This window comes from Triticum dicoccoides, chromosome 3A (assembly GCF_002162155.2).
Source record: "Triticum dicoccoides isolate Atlit2015 ecotype Zavitan chromosome 3A, WEW_v2.0, whole genome shotgun sequence".
Classification (NCBI taxonomy): domain Eukaryota; kingdom Viridiplantae; phylum Streptophyta; class Magnoliopsida; order Poales; family Poaceae; genus Triticum; species Triticum dicoccoides.
Window position 1 is genome coordinate 504,422,492 of NC_041384.1, and position 11,041 is coordinate 504,433,532.

At 47.0% G+C, this 11,041-nt stretch overlaps 3 protein-coding genes across 4 annotated transcripts in view; 2 read left to right on the forward strand and 1 right to left on the reverse strand.

Moving 5' to 3' along the window:
• The window catches only part of LOC119268818 (aspartic proteinase NANA, chloroplast-like), a 4,151-nt gene extending 1,502 nt beyond the window's left edge, over positions 1 to 2,649 (forward strand). The window contains exon 2 of the mRNA XM_037550524.1: positions 1,516 to 2,649. Within this exon, the coding sequence (XP_037406421.1) occupies positions 1,516 to 2,392 (877 nt within the window). The 3' untranslated portion in view covers positions 2,393 to 2,649. The remainder of the gene's footprint in view (positions 1 to 1,515) is intronic.
• Positions 2,650 to 4,314: 1,665 nt separating this feature from the next.
• On the forward strand, positions 4,315 to 6,310 carry LOC119268819 (UPF0678 fatty acid-binding protein-like protein At1g79260). Its single transcript, XM_037550525.1, has 4 exons — positions 4,315 to 4,581; positions 4,676 to 4,816; positions 5,198 to 5,266; positions 5,912 to 6,310. The coding sequence occupies exons 1-4, from the start codon at positions 4,417 to 4,419 to the stop codon at positions 6,029 to 6,031; spliced, it is 495 nt and encodes a 164-aa protein (XP_037406422.1). The 5' UTR covers positions 4,315 to 4,416; the 3' UTR covers positions 6,032 to 6,310.
• Positions 6,311 to 7,591: 1,281 nt separating this feature from the next.
• On the reverse strand, positions 7,592 to 9,665 carry LOC119268821 (60S ribosomal protein L37a-1). Of its 2 annotated transcripts, XM_037550527.1 has the most exons (5): positions 9,561 to 9,665; positions 8,880 to 8,919; positions 8,710 to 8,798; positions 7,952 to 8,034; positions 7,592 to 7,868 (listed from the first exon to the last, which is right to left on the reverse strand). In XM_037550527.1, exons 1-5 carry the CDS (start codon positions 9,561 to 9,563, stop codon positions 7,805 to 7,807), a joined length of 279 nt encoding a protein of 92 aa, XP_037406424.1. In that variant the 5' UTR covers positions 9,564 to 9,665; the 3' UTR covers positions 7,592 to 7,804. The 2 variants fall into 2 exon arrangements, with proteins under 2 accessions (XP_037406424.1, XP_037406423.1); XM_037550526.1 differs by lacking the exon at positions 9,561 to 9,665 and having other exon boundaries at positions 8,880 to 8,931.
• Positions 9,666 to 11,041: the final 1,376 nt, after the last annotated feature.

Below are 11,041 nucleotides of genomic sequence, written 5' to 3' on the forward strand. Positions count from 1 at the left end.
ATTTGCCGCTTGCTTCGTCAAAGTCACCCATAGATTGGAGCATATTTATGGCGTCTAGTTGTAGAGGCGTGGGCTTGCCATGCCTTCATGGAGCTGTCGCGCCATCGTCGTCACTCCGCTCACCGAGGCGATGGACCGAAACGAACACACAGGAAAGAAGAAGAACGCATCGACCCGAACTCTGCTCACGAAAGCGATGAGATGAGATGGATCACATGCGCGCATATGCATCGGATTCGGATCCTGCAGCGCCGCCCAGAAAGAGGTCGCGCGCGCAGGATATCTATCTGCTCGTAGTTTTTGCTGCATGTGCACGCCCGTGTTCATATCTAGGCCGGGCATTTGTTTTCTTGTTTCATTAACAATGGGCAGAGGAGAAAGGGGAACGAGGTAGCAGCTAGCAGTATAGTATACTCGACTTTGCTTGGCTTGGCTTGAGATGGTCATGTGCACGGTGGATTGGGCTGTACTCCATCAGTGCCTGCCTGCGTGTCAGGACATTGCACATATTCCGTAGGAAAGGAGCCACCGAAAGATAAATCAAAAGATCGTAGTACTGTAATACGTACTACATGCACCGATCTGAGATGAGATGGTTCCCCGTACGCCGTTAGTGATAGTCCCAAGCAGGTGCCGTAACAAACGGTGTTCGACTTGTTGATTCCGCAACAAATAAGTGTACCTACGGAACGTACCACGTAATGCAAGGGCAAGAATAGGCCATGGAGTAGTAGTGTCTCGCCTCGCTTATGGCCGAAAGAGCAGCTGGCGAGCACGCACTCCCTTGGTGCCATGGCATCTCACACGTACATTTAGATTTGGGGTTACGCGTGTCGACGGCGAACATGCATGCAGCTTGTAGACTGTTCTTGTAATGGTAATCGATCTGCCTGCCTGTTCGTACTGAAGGAAGAGAAATGGAGTGCCCAACTCTCCTCTTTCTGAAACATGACGGTTGGTCTTGATAACAGTTTTGCTTTCTCGTATGTCTAATGTCAAAGGTTAGTGAGTATAGTACAGTATCATCTCCTGTTTATGCAGGGAAAACCAGGTTCTGCTATCTACTGTCAAAAGTCAAACAGCGATGAATGTATACTACTACACAATTTCACCGGTGATAGTATACACAGTTTCTCTGGGGGACTTTGACCATACCTGGGCCACGTTCTCCTCGGTCAAAACCAGTTTTGACCGGAGTAAAATAACCCATCCTCCAGCTCGAACGCACATACTCCGGCTGCTAACCAATCGGGTTCAGGTCGGCATGCATTCGCCAAAACACACTGATGAACGTAGGACATATGTGCACCGCCGCATGAGGTCCACTTGCTGGCAGCATCCTTCGCGATAACAGTTCATGCAAAGGCATTATCCTTTTCCATTCCACCGGTTTAATCATTGTGCTCCGGAGGATTTGCATTTGCTTACTTACAAGCCGGTCCTTGAACCGCGCCATGTGCCATGCACGATCCACGTAACTAACCGTGGCGCATTCTACGGCCGCATGCAATGCAGGTACAAGGACGGGTCGGCGGCGCGCGGCACGGTGGGCACGGAGTCGGCGACCATCGCGCTGTCCGGGCGGGAGGAGCGGAAGGCCAAGCTCAGGGGCCTCGTGCTCGGCTGCACCAGCTCCTACACCGGCCCCAGCTTCGAGGCCTCCGACGGCGTGCTCAGCCTCGGCTACAGCGGCATCTCCTTCGCCTCCCACGCCGCCTCCCGCTTCGGCGGCCGCTTCTCCTACTGCCTCGTCGACCACCTCGCCCCGCGCAACGCCACCAGCTACCTCACCTTCGGCCCCAACCCCGCCGTCTCCCCCTCCTCCTCCCACGCCTCCCCCTCCTCCTGCGCCGCCGCCGCCGCTCCCCGCGCGCGCACGACGCCGCTGCTGCTCGACCGCCGGATGCGCCCCTTCTACGACGTCAGCCTCAAGGCCATCTCCGTCGCCGGGGAGTTCCTCAAGATACCGCGCGCCGTCTGGGACGTCGAGGCGGGCGGCGGCGTCATCCTCGACTCCGGCACCAGCCTCACGGTGCTGGCCAAGCCGGCCTACCGCGCCGTCGTGGCCGCGCTCAGCAAGGAGCTCGCCGGGCTGCCGCGGGTCACCATGGACCCGTTCGAGTACTGCTACAACTGGACGTCGCCGTCGGGCCAGGACGCCGGCGTCGCCGTGCCGAAGATGGCCGTGCACTTCGCCGGGGCGGCGCGGCTGGAGCCCCCGGGGAAGAGCTACGTGATCGACGCGGCGCCCGGCGTCAAGTGCATCGGCCTGCAGGAAGGCCCCTGGCCCGGGATCTCCGTCATCGGGAACATCCTGCAGCAGGAGCACCTGTGGGAGTTCGACATCAAAAACCGACGGCTAAGATTCCAGAGGTCGCGGTGCACGCACTGATCCTGATCGTCCGTTCCACGTCCAACCACGTCTTGTGTTTTTTCTCCTTGTGGTGGTGGCCTCGCTGATTGTTTGTATTTGTTTTTTGTCCCGTCCTCAGATCTATACTAATGCAATGAGAAAAAAATGAGCAAGCTGTAATAAGTTTTCTGCTTCTCTTTTTCTTTACCACATTTGGTATCTTCATTTCAGTGAATATATATACCGTTTAGGGCTGGTTAGTTTATTTGTTCCAAAATTGTGCATATGTTATACCACTGGACAATGTTTTGAGCTATATAAAAAAATAAACAACATCTTGAGTTATCATTTGGCATGAATGATGAGCTATATCAATAATTGTTTCTAGTTTTGTGGCTATTTCCGCACAACAAATTAGCATGAAAAAGAGGCGCAAATACAATGCAACACAATCCGACAATCGAAAACCGGGCCTAAAGCCACAACGGAACATGATCAAATGATGATTTGTCTTTCATGAGTTCATTATCGATTGATGGGGCAAAATCTCGAGATATGTTAGTGTGGGCGGATTGATTTTTCACATGCTTGCGCTGGTAAATCTCTCCCTTGCTTTTATTTGTATATTCACTGTTCCTTGGAATGTTTTGGTTATTTTGCTGTTGGCAGACGCCTCAATTTGATCAGGGTGAACGCCGCCAATTCAAACAACTAGACAATCACATGGGAGGGAGGCATCGAGATGATTACAGACCATGCTACAGAAATACTAGAAAGAGAAAAAACACTACATTTAAATGTATGGTTGACTCAACCAAGACAAAGGAGATCTTCGCATGGCTTGGTTCCTTGCCGAGACAGACTCGGCATGCTACAAGGCTCGGTTGATTGGCCGGACTGACACTGCCATGATCCTGACCATTTGGAGGGTATGGGTGCTCCCTAAATGCAAGCTCTTTGCATGACTTGCAAACAACACTAGGATTTGAAGGGATGATAGCCCTTTAGCGTCGTAGGTGGTCAGATTGTAACCCGTGCCCCGTATGCAAGAAGATTGAAGAGTCGGTGGTACACCTCTTTTTTCAATGTCGGTACACTATTAGAGTTTGGTGCATGGTCAAAGATTGGCTTGGACTTCACGATGTGCATCCTTCCGATTGGGTGGGTTAAAGAGTGGTGAACCTACAACGTTACCAAAAAAACCCAATCGTGTAAGACGCTGGCTTCCTTGATGTTGCTTATCTCTTGGGCATTATGGAAGGAGTGGAATGCGCGGATCTTTCGTAATTCCTTCGTCCCGATGGAAGATTGTCACTAGGACTAAAGAGAATACCTCGCTTTGGAGCATTGCAAGGGCGCGACACTTGAGTATTGTAGTGTAGCGAGAGTGATTGTTGCAATTCCGGCCTTGAGCCTTAACCTCCCAGCCTTCCTCCTAATCAATGAAAATTGCTAATTTTTTGCCTCGTTTCAAAATACAAAGGAGATCTTCAATTTCCATTCTCATGTAAACAAACAAGGCAGCCTTGGGCGTTTGTTACTTGGTTTGTCCACCCGACAACACTCCTCTCAAAGGAGAGTGTGACATCCTAGCTTAATAGAAATGATAGACCTGTCACTATTTGTCATCGTTTACAGTTATCGTGAATCTTGTCGATGACCGCCGATGGGAGGAGAGTGATGTTCTCAAAGACCTGTTGGTTCCTCTCCGGCTAAAGGGAGTGAAACGTGCAGATAATTATCGAGTACACCTCCTTGCAAAATTGTGACGTGGTTGACGAATTGTGAAAGATCTTGCCATACATCGTGCTTGTTTCAAATTTTCCCAGTTAACATGATTATTGTGGGCGTGACCGTCTTTCTCGGATGATTAGGATTTGGGTGGGTCAGCAACAAATTCTTGACCGAATGGGGGCGGTTGGGTGAAAATTGTGCAGCCCACGGTTACGGTAAAAAAAATAGATTGTGCAACCCAAGCCACTCCCCATCGTCCCGTTCAGCTCACGAAAGAAGAGAGCAGAGAGGTGAGACCAGTCCGAAAATCCAACCGGAGACTTCAAGAAATGGAAGCCGCCGGCCCACAAACGCAGCCGCCGGCGCCGCACCCATTGGTGGCTCCGCTGTCGTTTCTGCTGGGCAAGTGGCGCGGCGAGGGCGAGGGAACCTTCCCCTCCATCGCCCCGTTCCGCTACGGCGAGGAGATCCTCTTCTCCCACCACCCTTCCAAGGTACACCGCCGTCTCCCGGCCGTATGTGTTCCTTCGGTTGGCCGATCTGCAGAGCTTTTCATGCCTTTGCCTGACTCGGCGCGGGTGCGCGCAGCCGGTGATCTCGTACACGCAGAAGACGTGGAAGGCGGCGTCCGGCGACCCGATGCACGCCGAGAGTGGGTACTGGCGGCCCCGCCCCGACGGCTCCGTCGAGGTGGTCATCGCCCAGAGCACAGGCCTCACCGAGGTCCAGGTGTGTTCGTACTGACTGCCCACTGAGTTCTTGCAAGCATAGTTCTGTCTGATGCTAGATTGAGTATGGTATATGTATTTGGAGGCAGCTGCAAATGGCAACTCTGTTTAGGTGTTGCCTGTTGGTATTCGTTATAGGCCATCGCAATCCCAGTTTATAATTTGCACGGCAGGTTTCTCATGCTCAATTTAGTGTCTGCGTACTGTTCATATCTGAAGATTCTGAACTGGATACTGAAAACATTCTAGCATAGTTGCTTGCAACAGTATGTGGGTCAATAATGGTTATTTTAGCTAAACTGTTATTTCTGCAGTTATATTGTTCAATCTTTATTTTAGCTAAACTGTTATTTGTTGCCACAACTTTGCTTCTAAAATGCAGACGGGTTCATATGACAGTGAAAAGAAAACAGTGACACTCCAAAGCGAACTTATTGGCAATGCATCAAAGGTACCTCTCATAGGTTGATTGTATATGATGTCTCTTATTATCAATATTATCGTTATTACTATGCCACATGATGTTCTGACGGTCAATTTTGATTTGACTATGTGATAATGTTTTTTGTTTTTTGCTTTCAACCTACCATGCATCATTGTTTGTCCGATGAGCTTAGGTGCTTTGTTGTTAATTAGTCTCGCTCTGAGTAGGATGGGATAGTGTATTTTGTTTTCTGCGAATCAGGATGAACTCACGATATATTAAGCTTTTATCTCATCTTCTATGAGCTAGTAGAAATTTATATTTGCACCAATATATCTGTACTAACAAGGGATAAATCTACATGTAGAATTTCTGAACTCTGGAAGCAATGCCCTACTTTCTTCTGCAGTTGTCTCATTTGTTTAAAACTCAGAAACTATGACACTTAGATCTGCTTTTGTGTTCCTGAACCGGTATGACTCATCTTGCTGGCGGCACTTCATTGTATTTTTTTTCATAGGTTCGCAACACTCATCATGCACATTGTCTTTCCATGTTGGAGTTGCTAAACTTCATAGGAAGGTCATCTTCAGGGTTATCCACTCGCTTACGGAGTCTTGCAGCCGCCTAAGTTGCCTGAATCTCCTAAGAAATCTTGTATAATTTTGTCAGGTGAAGCAGATCACGAGGGCTTTTCAGGTGGTGGATGGGGAGCTCTCATACGTCGTTCAGATGGCAACAATCACAAACAGTCTACAGCCGCATCTGAAAGCGCTTCTCAAGAGGATCTGAGCAATCTCCTTGGGTGGGATTGCGGTAACATACCGTATCTGAAGCTCTAGATTCTTTGGGAAACTTAAAGTTCAGCTAATAAGGAGCTTCTACTCCCTCCGTCCGAAAAAACTTGTCCCTCAAATGGATGTATCTAGCACCAACTGGAACAAGCTTGGGACAAGCTTTTCCGGACGGAGGGAGTATTTATTATTTGCGAGAACATGAAAACCTATCATTTGCTGGTGGAATCTGAAGATTATTCAGGGCTTACTTTCGTATAAGCTTTTATGAGCGTCAGATGTCTATCGCACAGCAAACTCACGAGAAAGAAACTACAAAATCGTAACATTAGCAAAATCGCATCAATGAAATGGAACATGAAGTTTCTGCAGGCACCCATGGAAAATTTCCAAAAACTCTTTTTTGGCACAAACAAAAAACAACAAGGATGTTTCGACAAGGGTGTTTTTTTAACGGGGGCGCTACGTATCGGCCTGCAGATGATCTAAAAAGATCGACCACCTCGCCGGCCGTTGGATGAAGCGAGAAGGACCATTGGATCTCCCCATGTGAACCCAGTTGAAACCAGTGATTTGCAACAAGCCAATTGTTGCACTCAATCTCTGCAGCAGGGGCCTTATTGCAACAACAAAAAATGTTATTTTCCATTATTATTCTTCTAGAACACACTCTTCTCAGTTTTTGACATGGCAACAAAATCATTGTTGCAAACCTCCTTTGCAACAGAACCTTCTTTTACAGAAAGAAACAACTTTATTAATTGGTAATAACGGTTACATCGCCTATTAAAAGTGTTACAATATCGTCCATCGGCTCCTCAAACCAAGAATTTGTTGCAGAAAATTTTGCTAGCCTAGCAATTTCATGAGCAATCATATTCGCTTCCCTATTACAATGTTTAAGACTAATGAGAGGGAAGATATACAAGCCAAAAAATAGCAATCGTCAAACACTGCCGACGCCTCCCCCGCAGACCGTTTCTTCATTGTCTCGATCACTTTCATATTATCAGAGTTAATAACAAGACAATTGCATCCCGCTTTTTGTGTAAGAGATGATCTGAATCTAAGAGCTAGAGCTTCTGCTGTCAGAACACACCTTTGCAACAGAACCTTTGTTGGAGAAACATCTGACTCGAACACCTTTGCAGAAGTAGTCGTAACTTGTAACACTAGACGACCTTGGGAGCAGAAGCTTTTCTTGTAATCACTTTTGAACATCAATTTTTTTTCCGAGACAACCACAAATGTTTTTACAGTACAAACTTTGCATGTCAATAAAACATTCAACAATGTTTATAAAATAACTTTTTGAACTTATTTCCTATTTTTTCAAAATTTTCTGCTCAACTGGGCCATAAGTTGACAATTTTAGAGATGCGACCAGCCCATCTTGGCACTGCTACTAACATTTTCCTCCGGCAATGTTCATTCTCATTCTCAATCTCAGATGATGTGTTGGCTCAATCTCACAAAGGTGCAGTCGGGTGTCTGGGGTGACTGTGCATTTTCATCTGTACTATGTTTAAAAAAACAGTTCATAGATTGACTTGGGGTGTGGAGGGGTAGAGAGTGAGAGACATGTCATAAAAATAAAAATAGGTTGGCATAACGCATAACAGGCAACTGTAGGGACATACTTTCATGTTTCAAAGATCCTAAAATCAGAACCAAAATTACTAACAGATCGCTCAATAGCCAAAATACAGAGATTGGTAAGTCTTCACTCCACCACAGAACCCCTGAATTCCTCAAGACAACAGTAGTGCAATCATGCTTCGGTCTGCTCCCTCAAGCGACGGATCGTGCTCCTGACGGTGACTGCACTAGCAGTGCTGCAAAGACACATGGAGAAATTAGCATAAAGCGATATGACAATGAAGAGGTCATCCAGAAGGAGCTCGGAACAGATGCCTACTTCATGGTATAGGCGCCGCCAGCCTTGACCTTGCCACAGTCCTTGCATCCCCAAATTCCAACAGCTTTCCTCTTCACAGCAAACTGATTATGATTCACAAGCAGAAAGCATAGTTTTAGACAACCAAACAAAAGTTTCCGTATATTTTTTTTAAGGAAGCGTATAGGAAGTCAAATATATGCTACAAATAACTAGCATAATAGAGTATGTAACATATTAAATACAACCTCCCTTTCCTGTACTCAGATTACTACAGTACAACAAGCCCTTCATGGTGATGACAACATATACAATAAGATAAGATGACATTTTTGTATGATGAAACTACAATTAGAATGGCAACAATAAAACCAAATTGGACAACTTCTGTTGCAAATAGAAGATAAAACAGCTAGCATAAGATATTACAGGGTAATGACATAACAAGATGAGAGGAAATTACGACTGACAAAGCAAAACTATCACTGGGAGGGAAAAAACATGCAAAGCAATACAAAACTATCACATCAAGCATCAATAAATACTCCATCCAGAAATACTTGTCAGAGAAATGGATGTATCTAGACGTATTTTAGTTCTAGATACATCTGTTTTTATCCATTTATGCGACAAGCAATTCCAGACTGAGGGAGTATGAACATGCATGGAAAGGTAGTCAGTGTACAGTACTACCCCAGTAAACAACAACAGTTCATACATAGCAGATAGCATTCACACAATGCACTGTGTAACCAAGTAGTAGGTGACAGAAGACATACCTTCCCACAGAATTCACAGAAGTACTTGGAGTGCTGAGACACCTCCATCTTCTTGATCTGCTTACGCAAACTGGCACCGTACCTGGTACCTATAACATTGCAATGGCTAATTTGAGGACACAGCAGAAGCGCATAAACAGGTAAATGAGCCAAATGTTACAAGCGCATACCATACTTGCCGACGATTCCAGCCTTCTTGGTGCGCTTCGTCTGAGTAGACATTGCAAAACAACAAATTACACAGCAGCATAATAAAAATGAACATTATTATATAATCAGTGAAGCAACTGCTAATGCACATTTAACATCGAATTTGGGCAATTGATTAACTTCGGGTGTGGAAAGCTTAACATCAACGAAACACTAGTACATTAGACAAGGAAAATGTTCTGATATTGCATCCAGTTTGTATCCTTCCCCAAACAAAATATCGCACGCTCCACTCGAACCACTTGCGCAGATGGCTTTTCCCCTGCTATTCTACCTAACTAGCCACAAGCCCACAACACCATGTCAGTGCAGATTTCGTACACCAAGGGACTGGTTGAGTACCTGGGAAGTATCCCAATACACCTAGGTTCTAAGCCAATTGATGAACACATCGATTGGCCCAGAGGAAGTTTGCATAAAAAGCACAAAGCACAACTCAGGGCTAACACGGGTGGTAGAAAGGGGGAGCTCGACAGAGCTCAACAAATCAGTAACACACAATCGAATTGCTGCACCATGATTTCGCACCTAGAAACACTACGATCTCGCAGGATGGATCCTAAGAAATACCGCATCCAAGACTGAAACGTGTTTCGCTATCGCAAGAGCTTGCCGAGAAAGGAAGTACGAGAGCAACGTACCATCTCGGCGGCGGGTAGCAGGAGGCGGCTGCTGCGGCGTAGGCGGGGAGATGGCGGCGCGCGTGCGAGGGCTCGGGCAGGGGGCGCTAGAGGGGAGCTTATACGAGCTTATATATCGGAGGCTAGGGTTTCCGTGGAAGTGGGCCTTCGACGGTTGGACTATTACATGTGGGCTGGGTCAAGTGGATAGATAGGTGGGCTCACTACTCGAGGTATGTGGTGGTAGTACAGAGTGGGCTTTCTTCACTCGGTTAGAAAATTTTAGTTTTTCTTTCAGCGGGAAAGATTTTTTTTCTTAGAAAAACAAAATTGTATGTTAACATATTCATACCCGAGCCCCTAAAAAAATCAAAGTCCAGATAAATGTTGATTCCATAGCTTGGCATGCACTTTGTTTTGTGTCTGTGTCTTTGTTTGTCGCATATGTGATATCAATTAAATGTCTCAACTATAGCTCTTTCAAATATGCTAAACGTGCTACAAATCAAATACGTTCTTTCAGTTGCCACCGGTTGTCCTGTAGCCGTGAGGAAATGACCCTGATAGAATGTGGGGAGCTCGACCATGGCAAGAAGCTAAACGGATGCATAAAGAATTGCGGCATGGGTAGGATCAAGTATAGCTCTTTCAAATACGCTAACCGAGCTCAACTGCAAGTCTTGTAGATAGAATCTTGTCAAAAATCTTGACCGGTCCATTTACTAAACTGATGGGTTGGAAAACATTGATATCCACTGCTCCAGCCACCTTTGGAAGCAACAACACTAAAGCTTTGTTGATGGCGGCCATGCCTCTCATGTCACCTCGGTAGAAATGGTCCAACGCCCATGCCAAGGTGGCATGAGAGGCATGACCAAAGCTCCCGAAGGTGGCCGGAGCGGTGGATATCAAGAATTTCCGACCCACCATTTTAGTAAATGGATCGGTCAAGATTTTCGACAAGATTTTAGCTACAAGACTTGCAGTTGAGTTCCCGAGGCTTGTGGGACATCATCAAAGTGCATTGTTGTCGGGGGGATGAGCCCTGTGCAGGCAACGGAACCCGGATCTTTTTCAAAAACATCGGGGCCCCCTCAATCCGGCTCGCACTTGGTCAGGTTGCTCAACCCGGCCAAGTCCGTCGACCCGGCCGAACTCAACCCGGCCCCCAACGACTAGCGCAAGACGGCTGAACGCCAGCAAGCGACGACCTGACGGTGCGCCACTGTAACGGACTTGACCTGGCCACCTTCGGCAAACAGTGCCCCTAGCTCAACCTGACAGTCAGGTCGGGTCAGGCCGACCTAAGACAGACCCACGCCCGAACCCTTTATCGGGCCAGTCTTGCGCCCACGACCCTACCCATGGGTCTCAGATTAGACCCACACCCCAACCCATCGGGTTACCCGGTCTAATTGGGCACCCATCGGGCATGACCAAAAACTGTTATTTCTCCCTAATAATAAAGCACGGATTGACTTTGTCGGGTTCACCGTCGCAAA